The 18,205-nt window shown below is 36.3% G+C and overlaps 1 protein-coding gene across 8 annotated transcripts in view; it reads right to left on the reverse strand.

The window, feature by feature from the left end:
• CDH11 (cadherin 11) overlaps nucleotides 1–18,205 on the reverse strand; it is a 362,024-nt gene that overhangs the window by 19,363 nt on the left and 324,456 nt on the right. For all 8 annotated transcript variants that reach the window (XM_068693719.1, XM_068693728.1, XM_068693726.1 and 5 more), the window contains one exon: nucleotides 871–1,265. In XM_068693719.1, the coding sequence (XP_068549820.1) occupies nucleotides 871–1,098 (228 nt within the window). In that variant the 5' untranslated portion in view covers nucleotides 1,099–1,265. The remainder of the gene's footprint in view (nucleotides 1–870; nucleotides 1,266–18,205) is intronic.

Here is an 18,205-nt window from a genome sequence, read left to right on the forward strand (position 1 = left end):
TGATTGCCAACTAGCTTTTAATTGCAACTTCTTTGTTACAAAAAAAGTAACAAGTCCTTACTGAATTATCTTACTTTCACAATTGTACACTTCAGTTTGATGAATGAGGGAAATATTGAACCAAATTATGGATTTATTGATTTTATGTTTACGTCTACAAATTGTATGCTTTTAACCATCTTTCAAACAAGAATACCCAGAATGGTGTTTGGTGTCACCGACCCAGTTCTCCATTCTTCATGTTGGCATTAAGTCAGCACAGTTCAGCTGACTTGTTATAAACTGGTAAATATGCCTTAAAAAAATATATATATATACACACACACACACACACACAGGTAATCAGTTACTGTTAGATAGTAACAGAAAAAAAGACCAGCCCAGGATGTGTGTATATACAAAAGCACACACAGATATATATCTTCTACTATATACATACCTACCCCTTGTATACTTAATTTTACTGATAACTTCAAAATGAAAGGATGAAGAGAGATCTTTTGAGCTGTACACTTTTACTGAGCTGCTGGGTTAGACATTACACTTTTAATTACTCATTTTAAAGATAATGATACTAGATATTCTTGGGACATACTGTTGTTCAAGTGATTGCTATGGTCTTAAATATACATTCATTCAAACACTGCTGAGGTCAACAAAAAAACCTTGTATTCACTTAGGTAGTTTTTGATTAGCTCCTTTTGATTAGCTCCTATTGAACTACAATAACGTGATTAATTTTAGGTAAATAATTAGTTGCTGAAGAAAGAGCTAATGCAACAGAAAAGCAATGGCAGGAAAAAGAACAATTCACAAAATAATAATATTAATTAATGATTATTAATCAGTGAGTGAAAAACAAATTCTTACCCTTCCCACTAGTACAGGATCTGGTCCCGTGTACTCTTCTATAACAAAGAACTGATTCCACACCCAGCCTCTTTTTGAACGATGAAGAATCTGTCCTTCTTTTCCTTTTTCATGGTGACCATGAAGCGATGGCCTTGTGTGGTTCAGTTTTTCAGTAGTTATGGCATGGCTGTAATACAGCATGCCCAGGCAGATAAGAGCGGCATGTAAACAGTTGTCCTCCTTCATTTTTGGTTATTTTGTAGGCACAGGAGTATTCGAGAATCTACCCCTTCCACCTTGGAAGTCAAAAAGTTTGGGCCACGTAATAGTTTCAGATAAAATGTTCTGCACATAGGTTGCAACCACACATTGAATGCATCACTTTAATGCTCTGCAGCTTCCCAACTTAATTCCTGAAAGAAAGTAAAATGGACAAAAATGTCAATTCTTTTATGTCTCTGGGGTGCAAAATTTCTTTATCAAGCAAAACAGAATCAGAACTAACTTGGAGCATTTTGAGATAATAATATTAAAATATAAAAATGATTATGAAATGATTATGAATACTAAGTAACGAGCATAGTTGGTGCTTTGGTACATGTAACTACCGCCTTATAAAATCCTTGGACTTGCTGGTTAGGGCACTCATTTGGAAGTTGAATTATATTCCCTCATGATCCTTCCAAATGGACTTAGCCCAAGATGTGAGATGACTGTAGAAATACCTAATTTATATCTAAGCCTTCTTAGGAGCTTAGATATAAGCCTTAGATATAAGACGTTAAGCCATAGGTTTAGATATAAGACAGATACCAAGATACTTGCTTATCAAGAGTGGAATATTTCTACACATGCCTGCAAAAAGGCCTTGGTTTGACCAACAGATTTTCATGCCAAAAATAAATGCCTGGGGGTTTCAAGGCAGGAGCAGTGGCTGACCGGACTCTGAGGACCTAAATTTTGGACTTAGGTCCTTGGAGTAGCCTTTCCAATCCCCCTGAGGATCAATTCATCAAATCAAAAAAGCAGCACTGATTGCCAGTTCTTCTGTCTTTGTTCTAGTGATGATAAACGCCATAAACTAGCACAAACATATTTAGATACTTTTGATAACATAGCAATTGATGTGGCTATTTACTTCTGTTTTCCCTGTGGCATAAATGACCAGAATTACATGGATTGCTTATTTTCTAATATTTCTAATAATACTAGGTCAGAATTAATATTTGAAGTAGCAATTGAGTAATAGAGTGAAACCTGAGCTAAGGTCTACAACTCCATCAGTTAACTGTCTATCTTAAAGGCCACTTTGACTTATCACTTGGGTTTCCAACATCAATTCTTCAATCTTCACAGAGTAGCTAATTTTTACTAGGTCCCTAGGGTGTTTTGTTTCATTTTTCAGTGTAATTCATTTTATTCTTCTGCCACACACTAATAAAATACTCAATGTTATATTCATACAGGCATATGTATAAATTGCTACCATCTTCTTTAAAACAGAATCATTTTTCATGAGAAATAAGAAGGTACTTGTAGCAAAGAAAATGTGAATATAGGGAAAAAGCTTCAACCTACATCACTACCTATAACTCCAGCAACAAATAAACATCTCACTAGTAACCAGCCCACTCATCTTGGGAAGTCTTTCTTAAATCCTGAGCAGTCACGTCTTCCAATCCACGTTCCTTTGCATAGCTACGTAACAACACACTTATTTATAAAACTCTGTATCTCTGTGTTGAGTATAATTCCTAAATAAGGAAGGAACTATTTGTTCTTCATTTCCTCAAAAAAGCTGCTTTTTTTTTTTTTTTGAAAACTGAAATAACTTCATTTATAACACCATTTATAACACCATAATGACTCCAGTATAGTGAATTATATCAAAGTTCCACATTTAAATACAACCATAATCTGGCACGAAGTGAGGAATTTCTCCATTCTCTTTTCATAAGCATATTACAGCATTTGGTGTATCCATTTTCATTTTTTACTACTGCTACATGATGCCATATTACAGATGACTCATAACAGCATGGGAGATATGAAAACGAAAATGATCTATTATTTTGGTCAGAAAAATGCTCTCAAAATTAAGTTATTCTGATACAACATTTGTGTGTGAACTGTGGAGCATTAGGCCTGTATTTTTAAAGCTTATTTTATTTTTCTATTTTGTTTAGAGATAAAAATCAGGTAGGACTTAAAGGACTTGAAAAATGTTATTTAACCTGTTTTAGAAGTGGCTTATGTATGATAAGTCTTTCAACACTAATTATTGCAGTAGCTTTTGATGATAAGAAGATCTAAAAGGAAAGGACATAGGGTTTTTTTTTCAGTTTTAAATAGAAAAAAATCAATTTGAAACCCCTAGTATGCAGTATTTACTTACCAAGCTTCCCTACCATTTAACTATCTATTAACCCAAGGGTCTTTTTAAATACAATCCATCAAATTCTGTACTCATCCCACAGATGTAAAATCAGCTCTTCTGTCTTGTTTAGGAAACACCTCTGGGTTTACATCATTGTGGTAGGCAAAATTTGACCCCACAGCTCTGTTAACTCTTTTGGGTAGTCTGTCTACAGAAATTTAGTGGTGTAACTAAATTATAAATAATAAAAAAAGTTACATCACTAAAAATATATATATATAATTTACATAATACCAGTTCAGTCTGCTTCAAAATTGCATTCAGTTAATCAATGATAGTGCTGCTTCAGACGTAGTTTGCTAGGGGCTGTCCTTTCAGCCAAATAGCCTTCAGTGCCTTGTCCAGTATAGCTAATTATGCTGGACAAGTATACTAGCATGGTATTTGTGCGCAGCAATTACTAGTGGGGTTGTTAAACAGGGTCTTCATGCTCCAAACTGAAGTGAAATAGAAAGACATGCCTAGACAGCTGTGCATTTTATAACCTGCTGCTAAAAATGTTAAGTAAACTCCTTACATTACTAGATTTTGGATGTGTTTGAAAATTAAACTCTCTGATAATTACTCTTCATTAACATCCCATAATGATCTCAACAATGAAAATAAATAAACAAATATGACCATCATTCCCAAACTTCTCAATACTGTTATGTAAACCAGTAAACACTTTATAAAGATGCTTAATAATAATGGAAGAGCCAAGCTGACACATACCCTGGTTATTATCAGCTATTCAAGTATGAAGTGCTGGAAACAAAACATTAATCACACATCCATGCTTAATTTACCAATGAGGATTTAAAACAAAAATTGCTTGCTACCTTTTGTTTTTATTCTCTACATATGCATATATATAGAGATATCAATAATGCTACATGCCTTCAGGTTATATCTCATCCTATGAACACTATTTGGGGGAAAAAAAAAAATCACTATAGCTCTTATATGGTAATTGCTTCTATTTTGAGTTACATTGTGAAAGGACTCCATGCTAGTAATACCAACCTGGCTCTTAAGTATGTGATCTGCTGCTAGCTAGATAGGTGAGAGCTGCAGGCTGGAAGGTCTGCCCAGCCTCTGCGTGCCCCCCTCTCCTTCACCCTGCCTGCAGTTCATTCTCTCTGTTCCCTTACATAGAGGCTGCCACAGTGGTAAGCCCTATGACTCCTATTGTCATTAGAAAAGTTAATAATATAAAGCAATATAAAGTTCCACTGAAGTCTGTGAAATAATTAAATTCCTAACAGCTACAGCTTGACTTTCTGCAAGGTACTTTCTGTCTAAAAGGCAAGGTGCACAAGATGCTCTTTAGCTATAGTTAAAATAAACTGCATTAAGAATGAAGTGGTATTATTAACAAAAAGAAGTCTCTCTCTTTTTTTTTTTTTCTTTTCTAAAACAATCTACTTGAGGCCTTTCAGATATTTTAATCTGCTGCTGAAAGCTAACAGTTCCCCCCACCCCTTTTTTTTTTTTTTTCAAGCAGAAAATACAGAAGAACAGCTACACAATTTATAAAGCTTTTCCTTTTCTCCCATGGACAGCGCTGAGGGACAAATACCTCATCATCCTGGAAGCATGGAATACAGATCTGAGGCCAGCACTTGCAGCAGCTAGCTGGAATGCTACTCTGCTCACAGTCCACACATTCTCTGTAGGTAGTGTTTCTTTTTAGACACCGCAAAACATTACACATAGAGGGAACTGTCACAACTATTTGCTGTTTCTACACTTTTTTTTTAAGTCATAATCAGAGAGAGATCCTCAACATCAGTGTTATTTCTGCACACAGATTTTATTCCTCAGCTACAGCAAACAGAATCTGGGTGGGCATTTTACCAAATTGCAACATCCTGATGTTTCTTCCATTGTTGCTTAGAATTACACAACATGTAATTTTGAAATCCTAGGTTTTCCTTAGAAATCTGTAAAAATCCAGCCCTGCTTCCCACTTCCTTAAGTGGAAGAATGGATACCAGGCTTGAACTAAGAAACACCTTTTCACAAAAGGAGAAATTCCATCAACAGATTTCAATCACATACAAACAAACATTCACAATTTTGGTACCAAATAACAGCTCTATCAGAGTAAAGGAAAAACCATGCAGCACACAAGATTAAATCACATCAGTGGCATACATGAACGCAATGGGACTCCAAAATGCTCCCATGTAAGTTATCAGTTGACATATGTAAGACTGAGATTTTTTAAAACAATATCTAGTCTGCACTCTGAATACCATCATGCATAGGGGGATGTCAAAATGTTTGCATGGAAATAGAGTATTTCTCCCTAAATAGTTGTGAGAAGAAGCTGTCAGGGCACTTCTAGCTATGTGGATAATAGGTCTATGTTTTTCAGTTACAGTTGTTACTTATTTTTGGAAATGCAAAGCTAACAAATTTCAATTTTATCGCAAGCAAAAGTCTGTTCTGCTACCACTAGAAAATACAAACCACCACTATTCCTAATGGAAATACGCTATGCAACTAATTAAGAACTCATCCATCAACAACCTGAAAAATAATAAAATTATGTCCACAGACTACAGCACAGCATAGAGCCGGAGTATTCGTGGCTCCAGCATGCATCGGCTCCACTGCCCTTCTGCATCCTCGCACTGAGACTGAAAAATGCAGAGGCACAGCAGAGAGGTGGTGTCAGCTCTAACAGGCTAATCTGAAAAGTCAGTCTGCTCGACAAAACTTCACACATAAATTTGAATGACTGCTTATAGATGACTAACAGACAAAAATAAAGAGCCAGCAATGATTATTTTAATGACAAGACCAGTCGCGGAAATGAAGTCTAGCCAATTTTAAATTTCTTTCATTATATTTATAGCAAAAATAATCCCAAACATTCATGCTGACTTCCTGTGTGCTATTAAATGACCATATGCCAAATTATAATAGACTAAACAATTTTTTCTGATTTGTCTAGGCTACAACTTCTGGATGATACATTAAAACAGCAATTGTTCTCAGGAATACACTTGGCAGAAAGCAGTCAAGAGCTCAGTGTAGCAATATAATAACAGATGATTATATTCTGAAATGTTTTGCAAGAGCGTCAAGTAAATATAGCAAACTCCCAGTCCAAATGAGATTTTAGCTGTAATTAGAATTAGCTGAAAAGATGAAAACTTATTTTACAATAATTTTATTGTCAGGTGAAAAAAATTAATAGTTTTTTAATGACAGCATAAATTTTGGATCCTAGTAGCTCTGGAGGTCAGAACACCCAAGCTCTGGGCAGAAGGATACAGCACCCACACAGCTGGAGGAGGCCCTGCAACCCACAGCAGGGAGGGACCTGTTGAGGTCAGGCAGTTCCCCAGCTCCTCAGGAACCTCTCGTCCATGCAGGCAGGTGTTGCAAAGCCAGCCTCGATATTTCTCTCCTTTAGGGTCAGGGCCATTCTGAACAGGCTTGGGGCTCATAATCTGTGGCTTAACTTAAATGGTTTGTTATTTCTTCCTTGAATACTACAATCAGGGTCGTGAAAATGAACAGTTCCTATGGAAAGAAGGTAGGAAAGATTTCCAGATCAAATAATCAGTTAAGTCCCACTGAGCTCATACTGGTTAATCTTTAGGGCGCATCCTGAATTTAACTGCTTTGTGAGTTTTTAATAAAACACATGAACTGAGGGATGTGGAAAAGTTCAGTGTACATCTGTCCCATACTGATGTGCATTTGTAAATGTATGCATAGCAGTGTGAATACAGGATTTAGACATGCCATGTATTTTTATCACCTTGTAGAAATGCTCTATTCTAATAACTGATGCCCAAATATTTTCAAGAAATTTGCGTAATTAATATGAAAATATTTTTGAGTGAAGCTAATTCTTGCTGCAGAAAGCTATTCAGCCCTAACCAGTAAGTTTCATGTATCTTGATAACCTAATCTTTGGTTTCAGTTCAATTTTTCCCCTTTTAACAGAACTTTGTTTTCCTCCTTGACTCATTTCAAGAAAATAGCATCTAAACATTTAAAAATATCCTGGTCCCTTTTGATTATGAAACATGATAAAATACTTAGCGTTTTGTATGTTATTTTTTTCTATTTTAAAAGTAACTTCCACGTTCGACTTAGTTCTATCAATTACTTTCTGATTTTAAACTGCACTGCAGTATCAGATCAATCTCTGAATATGTTTTTTAGCTTAGATAGACTCATTGCAAACAATTATTGTGGAAGAGAAGGCATATCTCATTTTATTTACTTAAGATAGTGTTTCACAAAGTATCAGATCTGCTATACAGCCTATCCAGCTTGCATGACACACATGGAAAAAACAGTTCCAAGAACAAGTCCTTCAGTCCTGAAAACTGCCAGAGATTCTAGGTACCCTGAATCTGGACAAGATTAGAATTAAAATTAGAATTACTATATTTTCACACTGTAAATAGAGTATGCCTGGTTTTTCCTTCCCAGAGCTACCTATATGATGTGCAGAACTGAGAAAGGTGCAACACTGGCACCTCATCATTTCAGCATTCCCAAGGTGTACTTCAAATGGAATGAGCTGAATTAGAGGACAAGACAATATTGGCTTTTTTTTTCTTTTCTTTTCTTTTTCTCTTTCTTTCTTTTTTTTTTTTTTTTTTTTTTTAAATCTTTCAGCTGCACTACAGTAGTGAAGGGCTTTGTGCATGTTATTCCAATCAAAAAATCATCCGATCAGGAGATGGATTTTCACTTTCTCCAGTGAACCCTTCTCCCACAGCAGCATCAGGACATAGAGCTCTATTCATATACCAGTAGAGTTCCTTCCCAAAGTGCAAGAATTGTGGCTCTTTCTCATCACATACAAAATAGGAAAATGAAAAACTAAAAGACTCCAAACCCAGCAAACTGACTTTATGAATATGACAAATCCCATGAGACTAGTCATGTATATAATTATCTACTGGCAGTCAAGCATTAAAGGACAATATCCAGTAGTCTAATGTAAAACATTTTGTTTAAATGACAAGAGCTCTGATCTCTGATACAGGAAAAGATTTTCATGCTGTATATGTAACCAGTAAATCTCATTTTTCCCAATGTTTAATTCTAAAACAGACCGCCAGCAACTAACTCCCCGTGAGCCCTTCGGAAGCACTGAATCTCTCTTCTTGGTGAAGCATATTTCAGGTCTCACTGGAGCAAACAGCAAATAGGCCTCATCTGAATGCCAATTGATATCAAGTCGTTTGTGTCACTCGCAAAACATAATTAGGCTTTTGAGACAAAAGTAGTCCATAACAGGAATTTTTTTTTATCTTTTAAGATATTTGGGAAAACAATTCTGGTAGTTTTTCCACTAAATGAGAGCCTCCACCCACCAACACACACTCTTCATATTTCACTGTCTTGCATGGGAGCATGATGCAATTATAAAGGATTATAACCCAAAGTTGCATTTTTCTAGAGTTACATGTGTATATATCTAAGTTTATATATCATGTGCAAACAGATGAAACTTCTAGGGGTATCCTGCTATATAGCAAGACTCTAGGTCATGGTAAGATTTGTATGTACTAAGTATATAAATAAAATCTTAACAGAACTGGTGGTGTTCATCTTTAGCAATAAAAGTTACCTTCAAAAATGCATAGTAAGCTTTGTAGAATCCTATTCCGAGTTCTGTAGAATCCTGTGCATAGAAATCTTAATCCTTTGCAATTTTAAATTATATTTTATAGCACTGTATTGGATTACTAAGATGTTTAAAGCCAATAATCCCCAGCTGCTCCAAAGAATAGTTTCTGAAATGTAGCCATATTTTCCTGTAGCAGCTTTGAGATTCAGTGTTAGGAAGCCATGGACAAAGAACCATAAAATGATGGCTCTTTGAAAATAAAAGTCATTTTGCAAGAAAGAGGAAGAAAAATAACTTCTTTATGTTGTGATATATCCTTCAGTATTCACCTCTGAAACCATCATGGAAGGAAAGTATTTTCACCAGACTTTGATTTAATTTGTACTCATTCAAGAAGAGTGAAATTGCCATTTGGTGTTGCTCATACAAATCAGTAGAAAGTAGGAAGACAACTTAGTACATTATGAAGTGAATGACATAGAAATAAGCCTGAGAGAGTGATATTAAAAGGCTTGGGAAATGAAAAATGGCTGTAAACAGAGTTTTACATTTACTTGCTGCCCCAGGGAGATCCACTTAAGATAAATGTGACAGAGGCTGTCTGTTTTTAAGCATAAACTCTACAGGAAAACAACTAGCATAAGAAAGGTAGTCTTATTAAAGAACATGGTGATTGATAGAGTCATTTGAAGTAATGACTAAGCTCTTCGTAGAGTTTATTTTAAATAGTAATTGCATTCTCGCGCATCTCAGACAAACTGGAATTCTTATAATTTCTTGTAAACTCAAAGCCGAATATAGCTGCAGCCTATGCCCATGCTAGTTCTAATGTATTTTCCTATTATGTAAGTGGTTATAAATGACACCTCAAGGAGGAAGTAAGTGGCATCTAAAGTCAGCTTTCTTCCAACTACTAATACTGTGCTCACATGCTAAGACAACCCTGAATGTATATTTTTCTCTAAGAATTTATAACTAACACTTGTGCTGTGACTGAGGGTCTTTTTGGTTTATGACAAAAATGAGACAGAAAGTCAAGATTAAGGAATGATAACTGAGAACCTAGCAAAAACTAACGACTCCAGACAGGCCTATTCAGCTACTAAACCAAGCCAGAACAAATTCCAGCAAATGATCAATTTCTGTTCTGATCTACAACCTCTTGCTGAAGGGCAAACATCCTCCACGCAATCAGAAATCTAAACTGAATCTGCTGTATTGTACTTACAGCTTTGAGATATTTTGAATGAACAATTGAATCAATAATTAATTTTTTCATAGGCAGATATTGTCTGTGGAGAGACTATTTTGGCTCAACAGCACGAGGCAATAACAACAGAATACTCAAACCCATTCCTAATGCAGTGTCAATAGCTCTAATAAAAGACACCATCACTGTTTAGGTACCTAATGGGAGGAGGCTAAAGCAGACAGGATCAAAACTGCAGATTTAACTGATTACTTAAAATCCATTAAATCACAAGATTATAATTCAAACAATATTTTCATGAGTATTTCCTGGGATGTCTTGTTATAAGTAGTCACCATAGAATTTTTGCACTTTAAAAAAAAAAACAAAAAAACACATGCACAAACAAACAATGCCTTCATTAGATATAACCTTCCCTTTGGCTCCCTGTGCGGTATGATCTGCTCTGAGCACAAATCAGAGGAGCCATTTGTATATTCACTGTTCTAAGTGATGTGATCCAAAGCTATGAGGACTAAAACATAATTCCCAGTATTATTATAAAAATAAAATAAAATTTATAAAGGGCAATGAGGTGCTGAGGCGCTGCAATTAGACACTAAGCATATAAATAGATGCTAAGCAAAAGAAGGCTTGCCAGCTTGCAATTAAAATTCGTTTTTCATGCAAGTGATACATGTGCAAAAAAGAGCAAATGATTCAGTGTATTTTGCATGAACATAATTACAAGTCAAACCTGTTCAATTTTATATTTCTAACCAATCATACGGAACACTAACAAATCCCAGAGAGTATGGATTGGCCTATTTCTGACCTGTAATTACAGGTGATTGTGACAAACCACTTCATTGCTTTCTTCTGATAAACACCATTAACAAGAGCTGGGAAACAGTGGCTTCCTGCAGTTGGAATGATGCTTGGGGCCTACGCGATAATGCAGAAGAGGCAAACTTCAAATATCTTGAACCTATAGCTGTTCTTGCATAAAAACACTAGCTGCAGAAGCTGATTTTCCACAGAAAGCTGATCATGGGAAACTGGCAAAAATGTGCATTTGTTTAATTAGATTAGTGTTATTCATCGCTGAAGCTACTAATCAGCTACTTGAATATGAAATACTACCTTTTCTCTACTTTTTTTTTTTTTTTTTTTGTCAAGTGCACATCTTGACCTTAACAGAGCAATAATCAGGATTTGTGGCATATATTTACAGCTTAGATCAACATTCTTAGGTCACTAATGTCCTTGTTAAGCAACAGGACAGTAGGAAAGTACTTGTATGTGAATAAACACATGGCCAGTCAAGTAAAGCTTTAGATTCTGGATCTGTAACAGATAGCTTTCGCTCTAATGGAGACCAGTGATGTGTGACTTAAAAATGAGCTTGAAGAAAAGAAACGGTAAAACAACCTTACACTTGGTAGAATTGCTGGATTTAAAGCAGCATTTTGGGATGTAATGACCTTAATATTAGGCAACTACACATGAAAGAATTCATATTCATGGAAGAAAAATAGAGGCCAATAATAACAACAAAAAGAATTAACATACACACATACACGTATACATAAAAAAAAGACTGAAAGCTTCAGTCAAAAGGATAGAATTACACATTTCTTTTCACATTAAGTATACCCTAATGTTCAACATATTTTGTACCAAAATGTTCTTTTCAAAAAGTTGCCAGGGTGATATCACTATTTCAATCCAACCAATTTCCTTTGAAGTCTCCCATAATAGCAATTAAATAAATTGCTCTTGTAGTACTTATGTTTTTTCTGGAAAGGGAACTGTTAGGGTAAAGAGAGATGAGAGAGTCTGTCACCAAACATAATCTTTCTAACTACATTTGTACATTTATGGGAAAAATGATGGAATACTTACAAACTCCAGACCTTTCTAGTTTTTTTTTTTTTTAAAGGAAACATCTACCTGACAGTTGAAATAAGAAACAAATTAAAATGACTCCTGACAGTCCTGGGAGCGTATATAGAAAGCAAATGGAAGTTATGAGTCAATAGAAAGCTTTTAAAGACCATATGTGTTAAGCCCAAGAGAGAGAGTGTGAACTAGAAGCCCAAATTACTGTCTTAGAAGCAAGTGGACAAGATGAAGGTGACTGAAAGCCTAAGAGTAATGGGTAAGTGTACAGTATAAAATGGCATTCTCCATGCAAGCACAAATACATCATGTTTGTAAGAGCATGAGGCCTTGGAGGCCAGGTTACTATAACTCCATTAAGAAAGTTCCTGCATGGCAATTCACCAGTTCAAACATCTCTAACCTCTGTGAATTTTATCTTATTAGACAGAGAGAAATGAGGCTTTCACAGTTCTAGTGAATTTCCAAATGCATAACAACTCCATTTCATCTGTACGTTTCCTCTTGCTTACAAGTCAGTTTAAAATTGTTAGTTACAGCATTCTGAGTGTGCCATGAATTGAGTTTTGTTTGTTTTTCCTCAGTTAAATTTCTTATAATTTTTGGTAAAGGGTCTCCTATGTAGAAATCGGCCATATGGCTGCCAAGCAACCTGTGGCAACCACTGATTTAACCATCAGAACAGACTGACGTAACCTCTGCTTTGTTCTCTGCTCTAGTCTGGTATCTCAGCCTTCATAGAATCTGAATACGATACTGGTGCTTGCTGGTTTTGCTCACATTACAGAGAATCTGCAGTTTTTCCTATAAAAGCCTACATAAAACCCATTCAGTGGATATTTGCTTTTCTTAGCATGTAGTGCTGAACACTTCTTTCTTTTTCCTTTAAATCTCTTTGGTAAATAATATAAGGTTGAATAAGACTAGCCCACATGGATCAGTATTTGAATTATGGTGTTTTTACAATATCACATCCCAGGATGGTGATGTGGTGCTCTTCTACAATGCTAACCCTGTATTTTCTTGCCATATCAAAGAACAAAAGACAGTACTTTGAACCCAAAAACTCAAAAGAGGGAGCAAAAAGGAAAAGGAATGATTTGGTACCATTTGTCCTTCACCTACAGCCAAAAATAGTTTCCTGGAAATCCAGCGGTCAGAGAGAATAAAGCACCAGACAGGCACCAGCTGGAGAAACTGGATCTGGGGACTCATCCAAGAGCTGGGAACATCTTTCTGAACAGACACTCATATTTCTTGTTCAAATGCAATGGCTGTCAGGGTAAACATCGCCTCAAAAAAATTTAACGTGTTCTTTTAAAGCTATTTCTGCAAATGATGTGGACCCCTTCTGCTTTAAGCTTTAGTAAGTGCTCAAATATAGACCCAGGGAATGATAAACGTGTACTATAAGCAGGGAAGACTCATTATTAAGGTCATATGCAGGCACTTCTATATTATTTGAAAACAAAGCTATAACTAAACCTAATACATGCTAACATGAATGACTATGTAAAAAATGAAACTAATATATTTTCTGAATGCCTATTTAATAGAGGGATTTACTTAAATAGTGTAAAAATAATTTTCCCTGTGTACCATGAGCTTGTTAAATTTTCAGAACCTTGTAAGCCAGTGAACGTGGTGTTAGCATTGCTTGCAATGTGACAAAGACTGTGTGAAGCTGACAGCACAGGCCTCAGGACTTGTAGGCTTCATCTGGATTTGTTCTGGCCTGCATGGGACTTGGTTTTATTTAGCTTGCTTGGATGTAATGGCTTATCTGAGGACCACCTGACTATTGCCTCATTTGTTGGTTTTTGTTTGTTTGTTTTGCTTAGTTTTGGATGACTGTGTGATGTAATACTGATGCTGTATGTATATATTTGTAATTAATAGATAACAATAACAAGCAGCTAATTTGTATAGAACGAACTACCTACGACCCTCAAATAAAATGCAGCATAGAGTCACACATGGGATGATATGAGGAGGCTCTGAAGTCCAGGTACAACATGTTAGTGAAGACCCCAGGCTGCTCACTAGGGGTCTACTACTGGCCACTGAAATAATTTAACCTTGGAAGCTGCCCAAAAGCTATTTTAGGGATAACACAGGGAGCACATAACACAAGACAATATTTGATATACATGTAGCACACCATTCACAATAGAACTGGATGCAATATGGAACCAGAGAGCCATGAAAAAAAAAAGAAAGAGCAACGTGTAGAGATGTGGAGTGTGTCAGCAAACATAAAAATGACTCCAGGTGGACTCTAGAGCGAGGAAGAGGAAGGAGCCATCATCATACTGCTCTGGGATGCAAGGGCCCGCTGTCCAGCCCAGGCTGAGGACAACTGCCTAAGAGGCAGCTGGCAGCCAGAGTGACACCAGAGGAAAGGTAGATGCTATGTGTATGGAAGCTTACGTGTATCACTTAACTGTACATAATATTGGACTAATGATTCCTTGTTTAGACTGTGGAGACTTCAAGGATAACAACACATTCTTGGCTTCACATTTAAGTTTTGTTCCTTTGGCCTAAATGAACCACACAAGCATAATAAACTGATGGAGGAATCAAGCAACCTAGTCTGTAACCTGGATGCAGCACACTGCTAACTGCTCACGAAGTAGTTCGCTTGAACAAAAGACAGTATCATCAACTCTATGTGAGCTCACATTAAAGAAAATGGAGCCCATGCTGACAGGAATTAACAGGATGTGGGGAGCAAAAGTTTAACCCAGATAATGACTGGACCAGCAGAGCACTAACCTATGTTCAGGAGAGTTGGTTCTGACAGTTTTTAAAAGAGCCATTACCATTCCATTCCTTGCTGAGAAGCTTCCCCACTTAAATATTTAACTTATCCTTATGTTTGTTAAGCAAAAGCACTTTTAAGCAAATCAAATTGCTGCAGATCTACAAGGAGAAAAAAGGTCATTCCATTTTATGCAAGGTTTCTTGAAAACACAGCTATTGTATTGTACTGTTTATCCTGCAAGCAGCAGAGTAGCAGTAGGCACCGGGTCACTAGCTTTACTGTGAACCAGCACAACACAGTCTTTTTTGAGCTTTCCTTGGAGTGAATCATTGTGATTCACCGAAAAGCTGCTCCCTGTGATGAGGCTGTTCTCTCCTGTGTCTTATGCAAGGCAGAGAGGGAGAGAAGACAAAAGCAGTACCTTTGGACATGCAAACAGAAGAACATAATAATGAAGTTTGCAATTAGTATTCGGTCTTGTAATGAAAAGCTCACTAGTGAGTGCTAAATGTCTGTGCAAACACACACTGCAGCTCATGCATGCTGCCTACAGTGAAAGTCTGAGAACAGCTTTGTAGGTCTAGGGAGAATCTCTTGGTTGGCCAGTTATTTTTGCTTCATTGCTGTAGCTCAGATCACAAAATGTAGCTTATAGCATGAAACTATGCCAAGATAGCCAGGAGGCCTGTGACCAGCAACCAGACTTTTGAGGTTACGTAATTTGTTTTTCTATTTTGAGGGGAGAGAAGGGAGGATGGGAGACCAAATACCCAAGTTTCTCTTATAATAATAAGTATAAGCTTGTGAAAGTCCAATGAGATCAGATCCCAGAACCATCACTTTTCAGTATTTTAGGCTGTTGTTTGTAATAGGAGATCGCGTTCATAAACTGAACCAGAGAATACCCTAGAGGGTCAGTCCTGTGTTTGATTCCAAACATTATATTGGCTCAGGCTTCCCGTTTTATGGCCTCCCTGTTATCCTGCTGAATTCATTAGAAGGTTGTGGCTACTGGCCAAAAGAAATGGTTAATCCATCCCAGACCCTACATTGTTTGAAATATCTTCTAAGGCAGGAATTTATAGCATTGCTATAATAAAACTCAGATTTCAACATTAAAGTACAAGCTTGTGGTACTTGCCACGCATACCAGAATTATACAGAAAATCTGAACCATGAAACTCTGAGGAAATTAGGAAAATATGCAGTAACATGTAGAAAGAGGCCATTAACATTTAGTTATATGTTTAAGCAAGAGCTAAATCACAGATGATGCTATACAGGTAGATGCACTGAATCTAAAGAAATGCCACTGAAATATAAGTCCTTTGGTTTTGCCACATAGCAATTTTGGATAGCAATTTTAGACTGGTCTGGGGCACTTACTACCTTAGACAAGAAAAGATGGGAAAGAGTCCTGATTGTGCCCTCACTTGGCCCCTCCATGCCACTTCTCAGCTCCAAGAAGGTTTGTTTTTTCTTTGATGCATCTGCTTAGTGTGTTCTAGTCTATTCTCTTTCATAATATGTTTGTTATTATGCATTCAAAGAATAATGAAATATGTGCTTTCTATCCCAAAAGAGTGCATATTAATCGTACAGGAATTACAAAGTATTGCTTTTATGGACAAGAAACTGTATTGCTTTTTCCTGTGAAGGAACAGAAGTATAGACTTAGCCTAAAACCTTGGAACAAACCTTCATTTATGAGACAAGGGAATCATTTTTATTCCACTGCATGAATTCAGTGGGCTGCCACAGGCCAGTCATAATCTGTTATTGTTTCCCTGCAACCTTGTACTATTAATTTTTCTTTTTAATGAACTGTCCAGTCTAGTTTAGCTATGGGAACTATGATGGAGCTGCAATATAAATGGTTTATGCCATGCCTTTGTCAAAAGGCTTTCCCCTAAAGCACTAGAATATAATTGAAAAGCCATTTTAAAACAAAGTAACTGAATGGTTGCAAATGCAGGTTGTCAGGAATAAAGTGGGAAAATCCTATGCATTATATTAGATTTTACCAATCACAACTCGTGTGACTTTATTAGTGTTTATGCAAATTAGTAAAGCCACATAAATTGCATGTTTGCATGGTTATATTAGAAAGTACTCCTGAAAGATACTGAAGCTATTTTTAAGAACTTTTTCTTCAACAGTAACTACCACTGTAGCAATTGGTTTGATTAAATGTCTCAAAATAATTAAATACACTACATTTTGTTTTGCTTTGTGGTATAAAAAATACGTCCATGTTTGAGACAGTAAATAAGCTTCTGAGTAGCACTGAAGACAGTTTTTGTTACATATGAAACCTTGAATGGCTACATGCACAGTACTCTTTTTATATATATGTATGTGCGAGATAATTTTTTCTTTTGCTTAGATTTTCTAGTCCTCTGTGTGTATTTTTGTATTGTTATTATGATTATGAAAGACCGAAGAGAGGAACTATAGAGCATTTATAATTAAAGATGACATCAATTTTCTCAATAAACATGCAATGAGTTCATTACATCAGTGATTTGAAGATCAAAATTGTTTCCGAAAAATGTTAATTTAATTTTTGGTTCCCACCTTTAAAATAACTACGGAAATGTTGTCAGAAATTAATTATATAGGAACACATATTGCCCAACTAATATCAAAATACTTGAAGTTGTTTTGACTCACGGGAACCTGGGGTTTTGGTGATTTTTTTAGCCAAGGTATGAACCTTTCCAATGACTTTTTCTTCTCTTATGGTCAGTCCCCGCCGTTTGTATAGTGCAGTCATTCCTTTATTTAGTAAACCTCTTGCCTCCAGAGTTTCCTGTGACATAGCCCAGCCGAGGTGCTCGAGCATACAGGGCAGAGCACACTGTAGCCCAAACAAGGCTGGAATTTCCCAGAAGGCTGGGAAAAGGCAGAGCTAAGTGTTTGACAACTCATTTCTTTTCAGCATTAGAGCAGAAACAAAATTTTTGTCAATAAGACCTGAGCTTCAGTTGTTTTAGAAGCCTTGATGATTTATGATGAAAATAATGATTTCTCTTGTATCTGTTTGACCAGAATATACCTCTTATACCATTCTAACAATATTTCCAAAAGTTCTTGGAAATAAGCTCAAGCAAGCCTTCAGGAGCACCAGTAAAGCAGAGGTAACATATTCAGACTCCAGCTCATTAAGCTGAACGTGTGCAATGAGACCGACACAAGCAAATTGTACTTGACATTTCACTCTCTGGCCACAGATGTACTTTGGACCACCACCCCATTGAAATCAAAAACTTTGCACTTGTCTAAGAGCCTATGCCATTTAGACTACCAATATCCACCTACAATGTATGCAATAAGCTAATCCCACACATATGCTGTTTGTTCTGTGTTGTAGTTTTGTGGGTCGAAGTTGAGATTTCAAAAATTTAGGGCTTAAAACCTATATAAATGGCTACTTGTTCAGAACTGAAGTGAAATGTAACAGAC

Source organism: Anas acuta, chromosome 10 (assembly GCF_963932015.1).
Source record: "Anas acuta chromosome 10, bAnaAcu1.1, whole genome shotgun sequence".
NCBI lineage: Eukaryota > Metazoa > Chordata > Aves > Anseriformes > Anatidae > Anas > Anas acuta.